This window comes from Camponotus floridanus, unplaced genomic scaffold (genome assembly GCF_003227725.1).
Source record: "Camponotus floridanus strain SB8 unplaced genomic scaffold, Cflo_v7.5 scaffold37, whole genome shotgun sequence".
NCBI classification, from domain to species: domain Eukaryota; kingdom Metazoa; phylum Arthropoda; class Insecta; order Hymenoptera; family Formicidae; genus Camponotus; species Camponotus floridanus.
Genome location: NW_020229514.1, coordinates 1,747,760 through 1,765,725, shown reverse-complemented (window position 1 = coordinate 1,765,725; position 17,966 = coordinate 1,747,760). Strand labels below are relative to the sequence as shown.

At 31.5% G+C, this 17,966-nt stretch overlaps 2 protein-coding genes across 5 annotated transcripts; one reads left to right on the top strand and one right to left on the bottom strand.

Moving 5' to 3' along the window:
- Positions 1-1,812: 1,812 nt before the first annotated feature.
- On the bottom strand, positions 1,813-9,264 carry LOC105251517 (5'-3' exoribonuclease 1). 4 transcript variants are annotated; one of them, XM_011258381.3, is made up of 19 exons: positions 9,037-9,111; positions 8,363-8,800; positions 7,793-8,237; positions 7,456-7,706; positions 7,227-7,387; positions 6,766-7,148; positions 6,300-6,592; positions 5,945-6,231; positions 5,597-5,873; positions 5,158-5,427; positions 4,852-5,012; positions 4,404-4,780; positions 3,939-4,327; positions 3,777-3,869; positions 3,523-3,696; positions 3,082-3,318; positions 2,545-3,009; positions 2,270-2,468; positions 1,813-2,162 (listed from the first exon to the last, which is right to left on the bottom strand). In XM_011258381.3, the coding sequence occupies exons 1-18, from the start codon at positions 9,109-9,111 to the stop codon at positions 2,292-2,294; spliced, it is 4,953 nt and encodes a 1,650-aa protein (XP_011256683.1). In that variant the 3' UTR covers positions 1,813-2,162; positions 2,270-2,291. The 4 variants fall into 4 exon arrangements, with proteins under 4 accessions (XP_011256683.1, XP_011256684.1, XP_011256682.1 ...); XM_011258382.3 differs by having other exon boundaries at positions 2,280-2,468; XM_011258380.3 differs by lacking the exon at positions 1,813-2,162 and having other exon boundaries at positions 2,200-2,468.
- A 3,878-nt stretch (positions 9,265-13,142) lies between these two features.
- LOC105251516 (cholesterol 7-desaturase) lies at positions 13,143-17,048 on the top strand. The gene is made up of 5 exons (XM_011258379.3): positions 13,143-13,906; positions 14,413-14,591; positions 15,064-15,230; positions 15,667-15,845; positions 16,117-17,048. The coding sequence occupies exons 1-5, from the start codon at positions 13,823-13,825 to the stop codon at positions 16,822-16,824; spliced, it is 1,317 nt and encodes a 438-aa protein (XP_011256681.1). The 5' UTR covers positions 13,143-13,822; the 3' UTR covers positions 16,825-17,048.
- The last annotated feature ends 918 nt before the right edge of the window (positions 17,049-17,966 follow it).

Genomic DNA, 17,966 nt, shown 5'->3' with positions numbered 1-17,966 from the left:
GTAAGAGAGATAATATACAGAAATTGACACACATAATTTATCTCCTCCTATTAAATACATAATATATATATATATATATATATATATATATATATATATATATATATGTATATATATTGTTTTATACAGATTTTGCATTTGCTTGAATTGTATGATATTCATTGATTATACTAGTATTAAAGAGCGTATATAGAAATGTCTCGGTAGTATCACACGTGATGCGAGATAAAAAGATATATTTAATATCTTATACTTGATAATATATATATATATATTATCAAATGTTTTTGTTTTGTATTATATAATCGCGTCCGTCTCGAATCGTAACTTTTGGAAATAAAAGAAAAAAAGAAGAAAGGAAGTACTTTGAAAATGAATGAGATAAAATACCTCAATGTGTAATTAGTAAAAGTGTGATGAGAAAGGAGAATACAATTACAAATCTGAACAGAGTCTACTATTTAAATTCGTTGCCTGCTGCTTCAATTTCGAAAAAAAAACTGCCAACTATTCCCATATCCTACTTCTGAAAAAAGATATGCAGTATAAATGCATTTTTTTATCAAAACATTAACGATTTCCTATAAATGGCTTAATTTGCATAATAGTTCGATATAATTCTTTTCTCTCTGATAATAGATTTAAAAAAATATTTGTACTGATTCGCGAAGAGAGAACGATGGGAGAATATTTTAAATAGTAAAAATTGGAGAACTGTTATCATTTTCCGATTATATCGTTTTGATTTCGAGTTGAATAAAGTTTATATCTTTTGAAATCGTTGTAATCAGGTTTAAGACAATTTTAAGATAATTCAATGAACACTTGCACCATATTGAATATCCTTTTCATTATCATGATGAAAATACTGAATGTTTGTATAATTTGTAACAAGGGTTTTATATGTGTGAATACATATCTATAGAATTTCCAATACTAATTAAAGATAGTACTAGAGAGTAGATCCAGTACTAATAGAAACTGTTATACATTCATTCAATACAGATAGGATTTGGAGAAAAGAGAGAGAGGGGGAGAAATTTTGTGACTGATTTATCAAAAAATTTTAAAATATGAAATAAAGGAAACACACATAAAAATAAACATACATAAAAATAATTCAAAACAATATTTAAGATAAAATTATAAATACAGTATTCAATAATATGATTTGCTTTCTTTATTGTATAGTAAAATTGAAACATTGTTGAAGTTTATTCTATTTAATTTTGATTTGTTCCTTGCTGTTCGTAATATAGAAAAAAGAAAAAAAATCGTCGTGAATACATGTTCCTATCCATATATATATATATATATATATATATATGTATATATATATATATATATATATATATATATATATATATAATTAATATCACTTTCTCATCGGCTTACGTATGTAACATGCACAATGTTGTTTATCAACATGCAAATCATGTTATAATAAAGATTGATATATTTTTATTTTTTTTAAATCACGCATAGCGCATTATTAAACGATAAATTAAATCCACTTATGCAAATCAATCTTCATCCATGTCATAAATTTAAAAAATGTTCTTCAAAAGAATACAAAATAAAAGAATAAAAGCATAATTTTTTTCAATAAAGTATAGACTGATAGACTAGTATAGACTGATTATTATGCGCATGATACATATTTCAATAAATAAAATAAAATAAAATAAAATAAAAATTTGAGAAAAAAGAGAGAAAAACATAATATACTACTATCAAACAAATCTTAAAGATATTTTTAAAACTTTGTGTATATCATTAAATTTTATCATTTTTTTATAGATGGACGCGCGTGAAATATATTAATATATCTCTGAATAAGTAATTTTCACGAGCACTCTCATAGAAAAATAAAATAAATATAATCATAGAATGTTTTGATGAAATATCGCACTAAAATCAAAACATAAGAATTCATGGATACAAATGATACGTAGTAAATGTAAAAGATACAAAATGAACAATTAATTAATTATTCTCACTTACATTCTTTACGTATGTTACGTATATAAATTCAGAGTGTATATGTACATTTCTTTTGAGAAAGGATCTACAAATTATTACTTGGTGCTTATATCTGAGTACGAAAAAATGCACCAATGTAAAAGTCTTCACAATAAAAGATAAACTGGCCCGTTGGAAATCTTCAAAAAAAAATTATTCATTTTTATTATAAAATGTAGAAAACGAACGCGTGATAGGATTTCAATATTATTATCTTGTATGTACATATATAATTTGCAAAAATTACCCTATCTTACAAGATAGAATTTTCACTGAGGAGGTTCACTGCCATTTGATAAAGGTGGCGAACCGAATTTCGCGGCGACGCGCGATTTCCTGGGCTTGGACGATTTTCCCGTGTTATGTTGCAGCTGTTGTTGCGGTGATTGTTGTGGTTCATTTAACATCTTTTCTCTGACTTTATTTATAACCTCTTGTTTTTCTTTCTGCGTAAAAAAAAATTGATTTAATAACTCGAGTTGGGAATCATGATAAAAAACGATATAACTTTTATTTACAAACCTTGGGTGACGTTTCTTCTTTCTTTTGCTGTTGCTGCATTTTAGGACTCGAATTCTTTTTGACATTTGGATTGGTCTCTTTTGCAGCTTGTTTTACACTGGCGTTTCTGCTCTTTTTCTGTGCTTGTAACGGCACAAACGTGGTACTGTTCTTGATTTCTATTTTCGGTCCATTTTGAGGACCTTTTTGTTGTCCTTGTTTAATTGGTTGTTGTCTACCTTGATTATACGATGCGGTTTGTCCGAACGCTGGATTTGGCGGTAATTTCTGGTTCCATTTCGGATAGAATATATTAGGCTGCATAAGTAGGTTTTGCGGAATCGATGGCATTTTCGGAGGTCCCATAGGCAGTATAGGAGGTCGAATATTTTGGACCCAATTACTATGTTGATTATTATACCACTGTGCTCGAGGTGCCATTGTCATTTTCGCATCATGTGTCGATATCTTACTTAAATTTAACGCCTAATAATCATACTTATATTAATACAAAAAAAAAAGATTAAAATTAATTTTTTATACATTTATTATAGTTACCTTATACGCTCGTTTTGCAGCACTTTCCGCGGCTAGTTCGTGACTAATGCAAGGATCACCCTTAAAAACTCTTGCATGATCTATCATAATGTGAGCGGTAATCAAACCCGTTTTTTCATCGATGATATAATTATATTTTGGTATGCCAGCTCCACTATACGAGAAATGTTGCAATAATTGTGTGCTATACCAAACTGAATGGGTTCTCTCTTTTTTCTCTTCCGTTCGTCGGGCGTGCTGAAAAATAGCATACACATTTTACAAAATTTAAATTATTAAACGGATATACATGTAGCTATTTTTTTAAATTACAAACAACAAATCATATATATATATGTACACATATATACATAAATATACATACATACACACACACACACACATGTATGTATATATGTATGTATAAAACATTATATAACAATAGGACATAGATAGACATACATCAAACATTTGTTGAACCAAAGGTGGGGGATTTAATGTTTGATCTTTTTGCGAAACTGTCGCTTTCTGAAGCGTCATCGCGGATGTAGAGTGTTTGCTCTGTTGTTTACTTGTTTGCGCATTTACATCGGGAATCTTTAGCATAGCTTTCAAAAATGCGCTAGGATCTTGTGGCTGTTTTTTGGGGAAATAGTGATAGATAAAACATGTATAATTTTTCAACACACTAGTACATAATATCCAACAATATTTACCGATTGCATATTGTGATTGTTATTGAATGGTTTGACCTTCATTGACGTCATCATTGGATTCGACAGTATTTTTTCGGGCGGCCCATTCGGCTTCTGTATCATATAACAAAGATCTATAAGATTCGTGAAACAATTTTGTAAATCTACATCGTTATATTGTACCTGTATCTTGTGCAATTCGTCCCATATCGCTTGGAATTCGGTCGTTTGATTAGGTGGCGCGTTCTGACGGGGATTTTGAGGCAATGTCGCGTAAGGCATCGTTTTTGAACCTGATTCTACCGCATTTTGTTGTACCATTATGCCCAAACGAATATCTCGACTTAATTTTTCAAGTCCTTTCTTAGCAAGTTGCATTTGCGGATACGACTTCGACGATTGATCGCTCTTTTTATTAGGAGAAGCTGGATTCGCGATTTGTTTGCGGCAATCTGTCGATTCGTTTGCTGGATTTCCCTGCTCGCTTCTTTCGCCAAAGCTGATATTTACGAAATCTGTAGCTGCCAAACGATAGCCGCGAGACGCAGAGCAACCGCTTAATGTAAGTCCGCCTGTAATATATAAATCGTTAAACAGAATTCTAAGGTTTTTTTTTTCATATTTCAGAAAATTATGTGCTTTTCTTACCGATGAAAGGCTGATCAAACAAAACATCGTACATAATATCCGCCGGATTGTTCGCCTTTCGTATTCCTATTATAGTACCCTTGACTCCGAGCGGTACGCTGAAACCGTTTCGAACGCAGCGTATCCTGTCAAACAAACGAGTCTGGGAATTCGGATCAGGCGGCACACTACGCAGGTGTAATCCCGGCTTGAAGAGCAACTGTGGTTTCACTTGTATAAAGACCTCTTTGATATTTTGAATCTTTAGGTATTCTTCTATCTCTTGCTCAATTTGTTTTACAAATTCCGTTTCGACGATATCCATGCCACAGGCACGACTTTCTATACCGTTCAATTGTGTTTTCAGCCATGCGACTGTATCTTTCAGCTCGTCCGATCTACGTAATGTATTATTATATAGAAATTTTAATCAAATAAGGTAAAATGCAAGTAATAAAATATAACGTACTCTTTGTTGAATAACTCCTCTTCTTGGAAAATGTCATTTGTTACGTTTTGAGCTAAACGTTCGAATAAGTTGGGGCATTTCATCATATAATTGCGAATCAATTCAATTGCTTTTGCACTGTACAACCATTGGCCATTTTCCTTTCTAGTGTAACCAGGTATCTTTAAAAATTTTATGTATTAGAAAGAGATAGAAAAAACGGATCCACATTGGATGTACATGATGACATAATAATACATTAATTACATCTATACAAAATTACATTTAATAATGTAAATATTAAATTTGTATAACAATTTTTCTCACCTCTTCATTCTTTTTATTGAACTTTAAATTCAATCCAACATTATACTTGGCAACTTCCTCTTTTGACGTTTGTATAACATAAATTGTTCCAGTAATTCTACTTAAAAGATGACTACTTATTCCGAGACGTTGCGCGGCAATACTACCATGCATATATCGAGTCTTCTGTTGCGCATAAGCTTGTTTAATAACTTCAAATGTTGGCTCCTTTGTGGTCTTTATAGAAATTTTGATTCTACGTGGCTTTGGATAGTCTTTATATTGCATAACCTGTAGATTTATAAAAGCCTCTTGAATTAAATAATTTATATACTTTTTCAATAAATTACACAATCCCATCTAATTTAGATTAATTATCGTTTCGATAAATTTAATTATACGAATTTATTAAAATTTTTTAACTATTTGTGTGTATATATATAACCCAATGCAATTGTACCTCTCCCATTGCGCCATAATAGGGATGTCCCAACATAAAACAAAAAGTGCCTGGTATAAAAATATCGTGCATAGTTTTATAGACTGGTAGTTTCTTGCTATAAACAGAAATGTCTTTAACTACAGTCTGATAAGCGTAAGCCGTGGGATAATCGCTCCATTGTTTTTCGATCGTTACTTTTCCCTGAACACCGAAAACATATTTGTTACCCAAGTATGTGCGGGCGTAAAGCAACACATTCGTTTCGCCTACATCTATTCCAAGACGCGACATATATCTAGAAACAATTATATTGTTATACTCTCAATATCATTGTTATTAATATTATGTTACAGAATTTTATCTTACGTTTCTTTGATTTGTTTCCTTTGTGTATTCCACTCCGCAGCTAACAAATCTTTCACATCTTCCTTTTTCAAATTATTATCACTATAACCATCTGATGGATTAATTAAACTGAATTTTACATCACTGTCAGTCACACCAATCACGAAAGCTTCTTTCAAATGAGGCCATCCAATATATACACTTTTCCCTAATAGCTTCGATGCCAAAGTCGTTAAATTAGGTGTTTCCTCTGATATTATACTTACAATCATATTTTCTCCCATTGATGGCTGCTGAAATACCTTGACCTGAAAAGACACTTATGTAACAAGTTGTTAAGAATTGCGGCAATATTGAAATTCAATGATATATGTACCCTCGCTCTTTCTAAATGCGCTGTATGTTGTAAATGCCGTAATATAGGAAATCCCGGATAATAAAGCTCGAGATTGAAACCTGGGGACAAGCCTCTGATTAATTGTTCTCGCGGCACAAAAATCTCATCGCGATTTATTGAAGTTAACTGAGCACAATTGGTAAATTCCGGAAAATATATTGTTGCCTTCTGAGTACTTCGGATTTCATCACTATACATGTATAGACACATCGGCCCATGTCTATTTCTTGCATCTTCATCCGCTGTTAATTTCGATAAATGTGGCTGCATAGCTATCAAATAAATGAATATAAAATATAGAGTAGAGATTTATACTTATTTTCGTGTTCGTATTTTAAATATAAAGAAATTTTTATATTAAAATGCATATAATTTGAATATTAAACTTTTAAATAAATGTCACATATTTCCAATTTTATTAGATACAAAGAAAGACATTGCTCACCAGCCACTAACAGTTTTTCATCAATGAATGGAATAAGTACAACGGCTTCCCATTCCTGCTTTTTTCCATTTAGATCAGTTTTAAAATCATGCGGATAATAATTTATAATGGGAGAAGACTCTTCCGTTAACAGTGTTTGGAATGCCATTGGTAATAAATCTTTACTGTATGCAGGCAACACAGCTAATAATTGTTGAAAAGGTAAAAATGGCTCTCCTAATTCAAATTCTAATTTCAAATCCTTAAAATCTTTTATGTCTGAAATATATGGAGCATAATGATGTGGATAATACCACGACCAACTACAACAGCCATGATAATAGTAACCCAAATTCCATTGTATCGCTCGTACATATCCTTCGGCTTGTGAACGTAAAACTTCTCTGAAATTCATGAAAAAATAATGAAATTACAATTTTACAAATACCTCGTGTAAGATTATATGTAAAATTGAAACTTACGCATCGACATTTTTATATTCCAATTTGTTCATATAATAATCTCTTTTATGTTGTACAAATTCCATATTATATATATCACTATCAGATTCATCATCTATTATATCCATATCAATTGTGTCCATATCATTATAATCTTCATCATCATCAAAATGACCTAAGGACTGTATTGCAAAGTGTTATTTGTCTATCTCTCAAATTAGTAATCATTGAAAAATATTTAAATAAGTACCATTTCTGTAGTATTTTTAATTACAGCATCTAAATCTTTATCTTGTATTTTTTGCGGAATTGCAATGTCGTCATCTTCCGATTTCTTATATACATGACGTTCAGTTTCATTGGGTCGTCTGCCTGTTTTACTTTCGAAATATTTTAAATCAGCATAATGCTCATTAAATTGTTCCAAGTCTAAATGACTAAGATTCTCCATAAACTTCTCAAAACGATCCAGTTTTAATGTTCCCGCTTCATTTATATAGCCTAGAATGAAATATTATTTTTATTTATTACATACATAATGGAAAGTATATATATTGTATTTAAATATCAGTAGAAAGTGATCAAACCATCAAGTGTCGGTAATACTTCCATGTATGCGCGATACAGAATTGGCAATGCACCATTGGCAATATGTAAATTTGGCAAATGGGGAATAAAATCGTTTCCCACGAGAAAACCCATTAAAACCCAGTCATCGATTATTTTCTCAATGTCAAATGGAAAAAGTAATTTATCTTTGATTGGTGAAAATTCATGCTCTATATATTCTCGCAAAAGTGATAAATGAAGAAGGCAGAACTTTGTCTCCTCTGGAGTCATCTTAACTTGTTGTTTACCAAATTTGACTTCCTCTCTTAAAAGAGAGAAATTTGGCTCGTGAGAACAGAGACCTAACATTATTAAATCTGCATCTAGACCATATAAACAATGCCTAGAATTACAATTGTAATCTTTGCTCGCTTTCATATATCTTATATAATCCATAATTTTATGTTCTCCCTCTCCAGGAACCTGAAACAGTAATACTTTATTTGTTATTCTTATTCTATTCAAATTTTCACCTATATGTTACACTATTATAAAGATAGAACGAATATTAATTTTTTTTAATATATTACAATGTTAGAAAAAAATACCTCAGATCCACTGAATAATATTTTACATTTCTTCCAGGTATCATCCATAGAAACTTTATATTCAACAAAAAGTTTGAGCTGCTCGCCAAGTTTAGCCATAAAAAGTGTTCCTGGAGTTATGCAATTTGAGTCAAATCTCTTTTCTTTGGGTATCTCAAGACCCTTTGCCTTAGCTTTTGCCTCTTGTACTTCTGCATCCTTGGCAGCTCTAAACCGTCGTCCCCTCTGTTGATTAATCTTAGCTCTAGGCGCTACACCGTCTATCGCCATGAAGAACAACTTTTGTGGGCGTATCATATTAAATAACACTTCTATATAGTGAAATATATTTTTAAAAATATCTTCCTCAGAGATACGGAAACAAACGTCATCATTAGGATGTGAACATGTATGTATGATACCATTCATATCTAAATATAAATAATCAAACTCTGGTATCTGAAAAAAACAGAGAATGATATTAATACAAATTTTTCTTTTTTAGTACAAAACTATGAAGTATATAATATCCATCATAAGTCTTGCATTTCTTATTTCACACACAGTGAACTATTTAAGAGAAGATAAACTCTGCGAATTATGGAGGAACACGATGCAAATGAACAAAAAGATAGAAAAATGCTCATTACTCGAAGATAACATTGTATTTTTTTCTTGTTTTTTTTTCTGAATACCTGATGTTCCTTTATGACCTCACTGAGGCAGGGATATCTCTCGCTTATGTATCTAAAGAATTTCGGCACACCCATCTTGAGATCTCGTTTGAACCGAGAGTAAAAAGGCTCGACTCTATACCGTTTGTCAGACAAACTGTACGATTCTTTGTATATAAAATCCCGTCTTTATCAAAATTAAAAGTTTTGCTCGCAAATGCACTATATCAACTCTGCTTCAACGACAGACCACTGTTTGTTCGTTACACGTAGATGGAAAACAAGCTCGAAGCTTTCGTGCTAAGATTCCATTTCCAATCAATGATGTACAATTGGCTGTCGAATAGAAAATTCCTAGAGTCCCAAAAGTTTCTAGTCTACAGCCAATCGCGTGTTTCTTGAAAATAAGCCTTTATATTCGATTGAATTGCAGAGTTGCCAACAATAAAATTTCTAACAACTTGTAGCAGAAATCTTTGTCTCTATCGAAGCTCGCTCAAGCTCAAGCTTTTCATTTAGGTACAGTAGAAAAGGCGGTAAACGTATTTTTGCAATGGAGAGAAAAAATCGTCACGTCTGATACGAAGAATATATCCTTTTTGAACATTCGATCAATGATAAGACCTCTTTACTCCGCTTCTTTATACTAAGTTATTGTAAGTTGGAATATTTTACCTTTGAATGATCGTGTCTAGACGTACGCATATATATATATATATATATATATATATATATATATATATATATATATATATATATATATATGTATGTATGTATGTATGTGTAATGAACGTTATTAATTTCCTTTATTTGACGAATTTTAATCTGGAATTCAATCTTGAATTCGTTTTCAAGTAAATTCGCGGATGAGAAAAATACAGAGAAAGATCATTATTTCTAATCGCTAGCTTTGTATAATTGAAGTCAATATAATTTAAAATATGTTATATTAACATTTTCTTCGAAATATTATAGTTAGAGTTCAAAGCGATAACTTCAACAAAATAAACATGGACGATAACGACAAAAATGTAATAATATATATATTTTAATAGAGAAAATATTATCCTGTATTTTGCAACGAAAGATCTATAAAAAGAGTATACAAATATTTCATAACGTTTTTATTTTATTATGTATTCATTATATAAATTACAATTTTCGTCGTCATGGATATCAGTTATAATCTCTTTACAACAAATATATACATATATACATATATATATTTTATATATATATATATATATATATATATATATTTTTTTTTTTTACACATCTTTTTAATAGTATTTCTATAAAATCTGTTCGCCCGCAATGCATGTTGTTGAAGATTATAACGTTTCTCAAAAATAACAACAACCAGACATGATTTAACAAGATTTAACACAAGATTATTATAAATTTTATACGATTATCTTCGAAAACTTTGCAATTAATTTTAATCGTTTTACATCTCATATAATGACACGTATAAAGTATTAATCAATTGTTTTCTTTATTGTTATTAATTTACAAATTCCTAATTAAGAAATATTTATGACTTTAATTAGGAAATGTTTAGAGTGCATTTTTAGTAAATAACAATACATTATTATTTAATTTTTAATGATATTTTCTGTATGTAAGATAAAGAAAAAAATTTTTTTATATATTTTTATATATTAATTTTATATTATATATTTTTATATATAATTTTTATATTATTTTATATCATTTTATATATATTGTAATGTGATATGGATAATTAATTACAATGAAATATGATAAAATATATAAATTATAATAATAATAATAATTATTTATAATAATAATTAATTACAATGAAATATGATAAAATATATAAATTATAATAATAAAATATATGAATTATAATAATAAAATATATAAATATAATAATTAATATATAATAAAATATAATGTATGGATAATTAATTAATTTTTCATTCAAATATTAAAGGTACTCGACTTGATGGAAGCGCTTTGCATCAGAATATCATCCTTGGAGTTAGGATTATGTGGATCTTTTGCTGCAAGACATCATCTCTCTTAAAGATTCTTAGAAAAAAAACTTCAAAGGAAAGTCATTCAGATCAAAGCGACAAGGCGGTAAGCACGTTATGCAAGTTTAATACATTGAAAGATGATCTCGCTCCTGTTCTCCGACGCGAGAAATGGCGCAGTTAAGCACTTTCGAGCTTCATGCATTGTTGAAATATTTTAATTATGGCCACGCAGCATGACACGCATTACCTTTCGATTCTGCTTGATATGGAGTTAGGTGCAAGCAAACGAACGAGAACGATCTCATTACCGTCGTTTCACCGAATAATATTACGCTGCGGCGGCACAAAACGCGAAGCGTTAGAATTTTTCGGCCACAGGAAAGAGAAAGAAACAGAGGAGAGAAGGAGAGAAAGAGAGAGAGAAAGAGAGACACAAGCATCTTGATAAAAGGGAAAACGCGTTATTTGGTGAATTTACGAGGCGATCTTATCGGCACCGCCGATCTCGCGCCGGGGACTTTCTTGTCTTGGGTGGTACGCGTTTGAATAATTAATCCGTTCTCTCAGCGTATATTCACATCAGGGATGCAGCGCGTTACCACCTCAAGATTACGAGCGACCGTATACTTATCCGGTATGCTTAACATAGTCGGTGACGGACAGTGGCCCGACAGATTTTTAAATTGCAAAAGCGGGTCGCATCGACCGGGTATTCTAAATATCCTTCTCACTTGGAATCTCTCACTCTGCCTTTTGATCCCGAATTATACTTGCTGGTAGGGGTCATTCGCTTTTTCCGTTTTTCATTTATATTTTTCAAGCAATAGTATAATTCGAAAAATAAAAATTATTTTTATTAAATTGTATCGATTTCAAATGATAAAACTGGTTTTTTCTCAGAAATATAGATCCTTTTATACTCGATAATAAGAAGGAAGATAGGTGATGCTTATTTCTCATTGATATATACATTAAACTATGAATTTTTCAGAATAGATTCTTAAATGCCAATTGATTCTCTCTGTTCTAATTTTTCTTGTTCTTTAGGGATAAATTATTTAATAAAATAGAAAGCATTTAATTTTGCTTTAAACTAAAATTGTATGAAACACTTAAGAATGTCTCTTGAAAATAATAATTATTTACTCTTGCTACTCAATTACATGATCACATTTATTTATAAATGCTATCCTTATTGGATAAAGAATTAATAATCGTTTGCTGTATTTGTCATTTATATATATATATATATATATATATATATATATATATATATATATATATTTCTTATTCTATATTTCTTATATATTCTTAAAATATATATATTATTTCTTATCTGTATATAGTTCTTATTTGTCATTCTTTTAAATTAAAAAAGTTTAAATTAAAAAATTTTTTTACATTTTATTGAATATGTCGACTATGCTTTATTACATATTTTATCTTTATTCATATTTTATTTCGATGAATAAGGTCAATATTCTTCATTTGATATGTGTCATTCACATGATACATGTCGGATAATGTTCGAAAAACGATATCAAAGTTTACTATTTCGCAAACTAAGACTAACTTTCGTTTAAAGATGACGAAGGAGGAACTAGAAGGAGGAAAGGAGAGAGAATATGTGCGACTTATCAATGATGATCACGGTGATGCTGTCATCCAACGCATTCGCAAGAAAAGATACACCGAGGAGAGAAAAATATATAAATCTTTTACAAGAAGAAAATGAGAAGAGAAGAGGAAACATTCGTCTGTGTTAGCGATGCAAAAGAATTTTTCATAGGAATATAAATGTGAATCCCCGTGATTCTGTCCGCTAGATCAATATGCTAAACGAATGGATTGACGTATACGTCGGCGAGCATTGAAGCATTGATCGATATACAATCTCGATAAAAGGAGACACGCTGGTCGGCCGAAGAGGGCGATGAAGAAGTGGTAGAAGTAAAGAGAGAAAAGAAGGAGAAAGAAGGAGAAGAGGACGAAGGGTTTAAACTCGTCGCAGTTTTAGATCCGATGATATAAGTGGTATATAAGCCGCTGTTGACTCGTCGCGTCTTTTGCCCGTGGCCGGGCATACATAATCGGACAACTTACGTGACACACGACGCTGTTGACTTCCAGCCCCGAGTCAGTCGTGGTGCTTCGAAAAAGAAACACAATTCGGCAGACACGGCGGATCCGAATATATAAAACCGCGAATAAACTTCCCAATTGCCTTAATCTTTGTAAAAGTGATTCGATTTCTTTCTTTATTCCCGGACTTTTTTGTTTATTCTATATATTCTCTCTTTCTTTTTCTTTCCCTTTCTCTGGCGCGTTCTCCCTTCTCACATACCCTCTGGATCCACCGCGTTCTCCAAGACTTCTTCGTCGCCGACTCTCCCTCTGGCTGTCCTCGCATACGCATCGCTCATACTGACGCACACGCATGTGTGCGCTTACATATTAACAAACTAACTATACCGCAAGTTATCTTTCTTTTTCTTTCTTTCATTTTCTTATCCTCTTGTCCTGTCCTTTCGTGGACAGGAGTCCTTCTAGCCCTTTTTTTGTCCAGCTTCCGACGAACGCACGTCCTCTTTGCCGGTAGCTTCTCTCCCCACATCCTTCCAACTCTTTCTCTTTTTCTTTCTAACCCCCATCTCCTCATCCTTTCTCGCCATCGTTTTGTTTTGCGCGCTCCCGTTTATCTCCCGTGCACATGCGAACGGAATCAAGAATTGTGAGCTGTACCTGTCGGGATAAGGGAGTCGAAAGAAAGACACCGTGCAAGCGTGATATCGGGAAAAGGGACAATGCTGGAATGGTATATCGGAATTGCGACCACCCTGCTGGTCCTCATCTATTTTGCGTATTTCTTCAAGTTCAACTGGATCAAAGTGAGTAGCAATCTTTTCAAACAACTGCGCGCGTAAGCATTTCCTTCAATATTAAAGGAAACAATTCGTGAATTACAATAATAATATTGGCTAAATTGATTAAAAAATTAATTAACATCATTTTATTAAATTATTACAATTGGAATAATGGACTAATTTTGATTCGAAATATCTAATTAAAAGATTTTTTTTAATTCTAATATTTTATTTGCCTTATTTTCTGCGCTAGACTTTTTATCTGGTTTTTTATTATGTTGTATACATTCTATTAGACAGCTTTAGATTTACTTTTTATCGATAAATTAATTGCAATTAACATGTAAAATGATCATCTTATGTATCAATTTTTAGAAAAATTTTTTTCTCATCAGAATTTAAAATGAAGAGGGAGGGACAGAGTGTGTTTCAAAATTAATTAAATTCTTTTTTCGCAAATAAATTTTTAAAAAAATCTTTTTAAATTTATGGTGTTCTCTAATATTAGCTCGATATTTATTGTGTTAAAGGATATGAGGAATGAAAGTAAAACCAACGGCGATGTTTATGCAAGATCCAAAAATCGAAAAGTGGGTAAACTACCACCGGTATATCCAAACGGATGGTTTGCTTTGCTCGAAAGTTCGCAGTTAAAAAAGGGTCAGGTGAAGCACGTGTCCGCCCTCGGCGAGAATTTCGCAGTTTTCAGGTACTTTCAGAGTGCGCAAAATCTCTTTTGATAAACTTATCAAAATTTGTTCAACTGTCGCTATCCTTTAATTTGTTATTTTTTTAAATGTTTTTAATGTTACACATATATATTAATTTTGATAATGTTGACATGCATACGTTCTTTCTATTGCTTATGAGTTTAAAATTAGAATAGATTAAATGTACATACAAGTGATGTCCATTTTACATGTCATTTTATACATGAAAGGATTTGACAAATTTTTATAAATTTATTTGTAGATAATTATAATAAACATGGTGATTTCAATAATTTTTGAAAGTTGGCACGCGCAATCAAAACATTAGTATCGTTTAAATTTAATTTTTTTTTATTAATTTTTTTCGTATTAATATTTCTTCGTGTTTGAGACTTTTGAGAAGGATTCTATATTTTAAAAAATTAAAATAATTTCTATGTTTATTACATAATATTTTTGAATTTCTTAAAGAACCGAAAAAGGCGTCGTAAATATTTTAGACGCATATTGCCCACATTTAGGGGCAAATATGGGCGAGGGTGGCCGTGTGAAAGGAGATTGCTTGGAATGTCCATTTCATAGCTGGACGTTTCGCGGGGAGGATGGTCGTTGTGACAATATACCTTATGCTGAAAAAGGTAATTAATATATATAACGTTCACATATTTTTCCCAATTTTGCTGATTAAAACTGAATATTTTTGCATCCTAAAATCGCATTTCTGTATTGAGATATTTGTGCATTTTTAAAATCTATCCCCGATTATGTACAATGTAAATATTTTTGATCATTTAGATGCCTTTTGCGATACTTCGTATATCAACATAATTTAAACTTTTGTTATTAACCCAAGTTATATTATTGATATCCAACGAAATGTTTTTTTTTTTCTTAATTTTAGATTTTAATAATTATATGTTATATGTATACACACTGTGATATACTTTATTTATGTAAAATATGTTTACTTGATCACTGAAATCAGATATGAAAATTTTTTTATTGATTCGTATCTCTTTTATTCTAATCATATTTAAACGCTTGCCGCATTTCTTCTCTTACATCGCGCTACAGTGCCGGTAATCGCACGTGCAAGAGCCTGGAAGTGTCGCGAAGTGAATAACATCATTTTCGTGTGGTATCACGCTGAATCCGCTGAACCAGATTGGCAACCACAGCCATACAAGCAGATCTCCAATGGGACACTGCGCTACCAAGGTCGCAATGAGTTCTTCATCAGCTGTCACATACAGGTTTGTCGCTCTCGATTTCCTGATATAAAACCGCTCCATCATCATTTCATACACGGAGAAGGAAGATAAGAAAGAAGATAAAAGTATCCGCATGATGTAATAATTATTGATTTTATTTGAAAAATCTAAATCTCGAGGGCTACAGATGAACTAAATAAACTTAACATTGAAGAGTATTACGAAGAAAGTTATTTTTAATTTATTCTTCTATTCGCCTACTTTTTTATTTCGGAGGATTTATTTCAAATTTAACGTAACATATTGTATGTAGGAGATAGCTGAGAACGGAGCCGACATCGCGCATCTCAGCGCAGTGCACGGTCCACTTATGTTCTTCTCCGACTACGTCCCTTGGTTAGCTCGGCACTCCTGGATTACCGATGTGCCATGGCGGCCGCACTGTTCGCATAATGAGATGGATATGGACAAGGAGACGGTGGCGAAGAAAACAGAAGTGCGCGTCAAATTGAACGGTGAACTGACCGATTATCCGATCGCTGATAACGAAAAGAATCATTATCATTTCCCAGCCGAGAACGAAGGAGTCGGCCAAAGAGAAAAGCATAAGGCCGGCTTGCAATTGCGCCATAGTTTAACTTTATTGGAATGCTTCGACGTGCTTGTCTTAAACGTTCACGTTGAGCAGATTGGTCCTGGTTATGTCGAGCTGCTGATCAACACGTCATTCGGCCCCATGTGCATCTTGCAAACGGTCACGCCGATCGAGCCGATGCTGCAACGAGTAACTCATCAAATCTTTTCGCCACCATTAATGGCGCCCTATGCCAATTTGGTCTTCCTGGGCGAATGCGTCATGTTTGAGCGCGACATCATGATTTGGAATCATAAAAAGTATGAGCGGCAGCCGATGCTGGTGAGCGAGGATCGTGCCATCCGGGAATATCGGCGTTGGTACTCGCAGTTTTACTCGACCAACAGTCCTACCTATCAAATGGCCGTCCAGGACCTGCAGTGGTAACGAAACAAGACACATATTCTTATAGTCGGCATCTCTACCGGCAGAATTTGAAATCCTGGAATAACATCTATAGAAAGGTTAGGATCGATGATATTATTAATATCTGAAAATTGATCGTTTATTTGCGATGTAAAACCCATTTTAGATGATTTATAATTTGTAAAATTCAAGAAAGAGTTGTACTTATAATTTTATGCCGTGTAATGGAGAGAATACGCGAAAAGTCAGACATTTTTAAGAATAAAATTACATATGTATATATATATATATATATATATATATATATATATATACATTTATAAGAATAAAATTATAAATAAAATTTTATCATAAACAATGTATAGATCGTCTAAAATGATATTTTTAAAGAAATTAAGAATTTTTTTTATATTTTTTTCTCATTTCTTCCTGCTTGTTGTTTTAAATATTGCTTAAATATTATTGACGGCATTAATTTTCGGCATTCAAATTAATCATATTTTTCTTTAACATTATGATGCTTTAATATGCCAGATATATTTGTAATGACATGTTCGATGTATCGAAGCACATATTTATTTGACAAATCTTTAAAGAAGTTTGAGAACTTTAATTTAAGACAAAGAACTCTCTTTACAGTCGTACTTATCGTTATTTGCTTTATAACATAATTTTATATCGTATAAATGTACATTAAATACTTTATAGATACATATTTTTAACAAGTTAAGACATCGATAGTCTTATGTCTAATGTGCTAAAAGTAAAGTCATAGAATTTATTAATTTATTACATCACAGATAAATATCTTCTTTTTGAAATATAAAAAAATATTTTGTTTAATAGTATAAATAAATTAGTAAGTGTTTAAAACAACAAAAGAATTTCTTCAAATTATTAATATATTTTTATTGTCATTTTATATCAATAATTGTACCGATATTTGATACGTGTATCTCTCTGATATACATACAAAATTATAACAAACTCGTTTAAGGATTATGAATAATAATCAAAACAGTTTTTCTTAATTTAATTTTAATTTTGTCTTATTATTTAAATAATAATTCGGCGTTACACAGCGTCATTGTTTATTTGCACCATAGATATAGCTCAAATAAACAATGGCGCGTTGTTATTTGCGAGCGAGCAAATAAATCAAG

What these genes read in the sequence shown, in the direction of transcription:
- LOC105251517 (XM_011258381.3), bottom strand. Translation starts at nt 9,111, where the DNA reads ATGGGTGTGCCGAAATTCTTTAGATACATAAGCGAGAGATATCCCTGC. An exon ending in AGGTCATAAAGGAACATCAG is followed by an intron (nt 8,801 to 9,036) that starts GTATTCAGAAAA and finishes TGTTTTTTTCAG; the next exon opens with ATACCAGAGTTTGATTATTT. An exon ending in ACGAATTGCACAAGATACAG is followed by an intron (nt 3,870 to 3,938) that starts GTACAATATAAC and finishes TATATGATACAG; the next exon opens with AAGCCGAATGGGCCGCCCGA.
- LOC105251516 (XM_011258379.3), top strand. Translation starts at nt 13,823, where the DNA reads ATGCTGGAATGGTATATCGGAATTGCGACCACCCTGCTGGTCCTCATC. An exon ending in TATACCTTATGCTGAAAAAG is followed by an intron (nt 15,231 to 15,666) that starts GTAATTAATATA and finishes ATCGCGCTACAG; the next exon opens with TGCCGGTAATCGCACGTGCA. An exon ending in TCATCAGCTGTCACATACAG is followed by an intron (nt 15,846 to 16,116) that starts GTTTGTCGCTCT and finishes TATTGTATGTAG; the next exon opens with GAGATAGCTGAGAACGGAGC.